This window comes from Amphimedon queenslandica, unplaced genomic scaffold, assembly GCF_000090795.2.
Source record: "Amphimedon queenslandica unplaced genomic scaffold, v1.1 AMPQUscaffold_7673_Cont20378, whole genome shotgun sequence".
Classification (NCBI taxonomy): Eukaryota; Metazoa; Porifera; class Demospongiae; order Haplosclerida; family Niphatidae; genus Amphimedon; species Amphimedon queenslandica.
In genome coordinates, this window is record NW_003552045.1 from 1 (window position 1) to 2,182 (window position 2,182).

At 41.5% G+C, this 2,182-nt stretch overlaps 1 protein-coding gene across 1 annotated transcript; it reads right to left on the reverse strand.

Annotated features, from left to right (window-relative positions):
* Positions 1-73: 73 nt before the first annotated feature.
* On the reverse strand, positions 74-747 carry LOC105315843 (formin-A-like; the record flags this gene model as incomplete). The annotated part of the gene is made up of 1 exon (XM_011410603.1): positions 74-747. A coding segment is annotated over exon 1 (674 nt), but the record flags the coding sequence as incomplete, so codon positions are not given.
* Positions 748-2,182: the final 1,435 nt, after the last annotated feature.

Here is a 2,182-nt window from a genome sequence, read left to right on the forward strand (position 1 = left end):
AGTGGAATGAACTGCTTCAATGGCTAGCAGAGTATCCATATGTTTTGAAATAATGTGTTGTTTGTTGCCAAACCTCTTCTTTAATAGTGCTACTGCTTCGGGATAATTAGCAGCAGTAATCTTGAGGCCTGCTATTGCACTTGAAGCTGGAGGATCTAACAATGAGACTAGATAGTTGAACTTGTCAACATTAGATAACCCAGAGTTCTCATGCACTGCAACTTCGAATGAGTCCCAAAAGGTAGACCAAGTCGTTGGATCTCCACGAAAGTGCTTCAATGTCAGCTTTGGTAGCTTCACTCCAGTAGCTGGAATCCATGAATCAGGGGGAGGAGGTTCGGCTGCAACGCTACTAGTACTAGATGGCGGTGGAGATCTCGTAGGAGGCGTCAATCGTGGGGGCGTCGTGGGCGCGCCTCCGGCCGCACCACCCGCGGAAGGTGTGGTTTTAGCATTATTAATGGCGCCTTCTAATTCTATTAAATTTAATTTGATCTCCTCTATAAAGAGGTCCGCTTGCTCTATTTCAGCCTCTAGCTCGTCTTCTGGGGTTGCATCTCTAATCTCCTCGTCCAGCTTGAGTAGCGTGTCGACCTTAGCCCTTATCGTAGTTTCGTAGTAAGCTAGCTTGGCCATGTCAGCTGCCTCGAATTTGCCTGCCCTTATTATATCAAAAGCGGCGTTCATAGTCCTGGTAGCAGACGACCTATGACCACTTCTAGACTTCTTCTTTCGGACTAGCGCCATCACACAACAACAATAATAATACTCTCAAACTCTCGAATTTATTTTCAAAGGAAGAATGAATGCTAGATCTACGTCGGTCGACTTACAGTCTTCTATCCTTTCGTCCGTCTTGATTGAGGTCTTCTTGCCAGGGATCCGACTCGGGAAGGACCATGTACTATATTTCTCTTTCTGTGGACTGTATTTCTGGCTCTTGTTTGTTCTTCTCTTTGTTTGTTAGTACAATCAATCATCACATTATCATCAATAAAAAAAAACTGTCATGTGGTCAATGAATAATCAATTATAATAATCACATATCAATGCATGTATAACATTTCCCACAAGCCCGTTGAGTGTTGAGTATATACATCCTTATCTATCAGAATTAGGCAGGTTTGGATCATTTTATACCTTGACAACTACATGGTTCTTCATTTATAAGCTTAAGTGATGTTTTTTTCAAGTTTTTTGAAGGAGGACTGCTGCTTGTTGAGGTAGCCATCTTTTCTTCTTTCCATGTGCTAGGCTGCTAGCTACTGCGAATGCGTACAATGTGATCCGCCCACTAAAAATGATATATACTAGGTATAACACTCCTAGTAGAACTGTATATGATTTACAGACGCCGACCATGAGGGCGAGTAGTGCCCAAGTGGGACTTGCCTGTACATCTGATACAGCCGGAGTAGGCACATTATAGGTAATATATATCATTTTCAGCCCACTTTGAGCCCACTTGTAGATGAGGATTAGACAGGCTGCTATTATACTCATTATGATAACACTTACTTGAGATTATTCAATGATTACAACAAAGAGCCTAAAAAAAGAGAATAGGATGGTGGCCCTTGCGGCACAGTCTAGAAGTGTGAAAAAACGTGATAAAACAGTCTCATGTGAGAACTGAGTCATCTTTATATGCATCACACTCATTCTGACTAGTTGGCTTAGATATTAGGCTGAAAACTACAAACAGAACTTGTAAAATGATGGAGCCCACCCGCTCAGACTGTGACAAACATCAATAACCAACAGGAATTTGAACGTGCCACAAAAAGAGATCGAAAAAGCACCAAAGACAAAGGTCAAAATCTATTTGGGAGCCAAAAAAAATCAAAAGCTAAAAATTGTTTGCAAAAAAAGGAAACGCATAACTCATTAATTATCTTGACTAACTCGACAGAATATGGCTTTAAAGACGTGAGCATACATTACAATGAAGCGAAATGGCAAAGTCTAGCTGTTAAGGATTTTATTGGGGGGGCTAGGCTACCCGGCCTCCCCATACTCCTACACCTATGAGTAGCTTATACATCACCATACATGCATAAATCAATATACTACATTTAAAGTGCTTTATCCCGGTGGTGTATAAATATTTTTGTGATAATACCATATAGCACTTAACTAGCTGGTGCCATAGGTGTGCACAGGGTTGTAGAAAAGGGGGGCG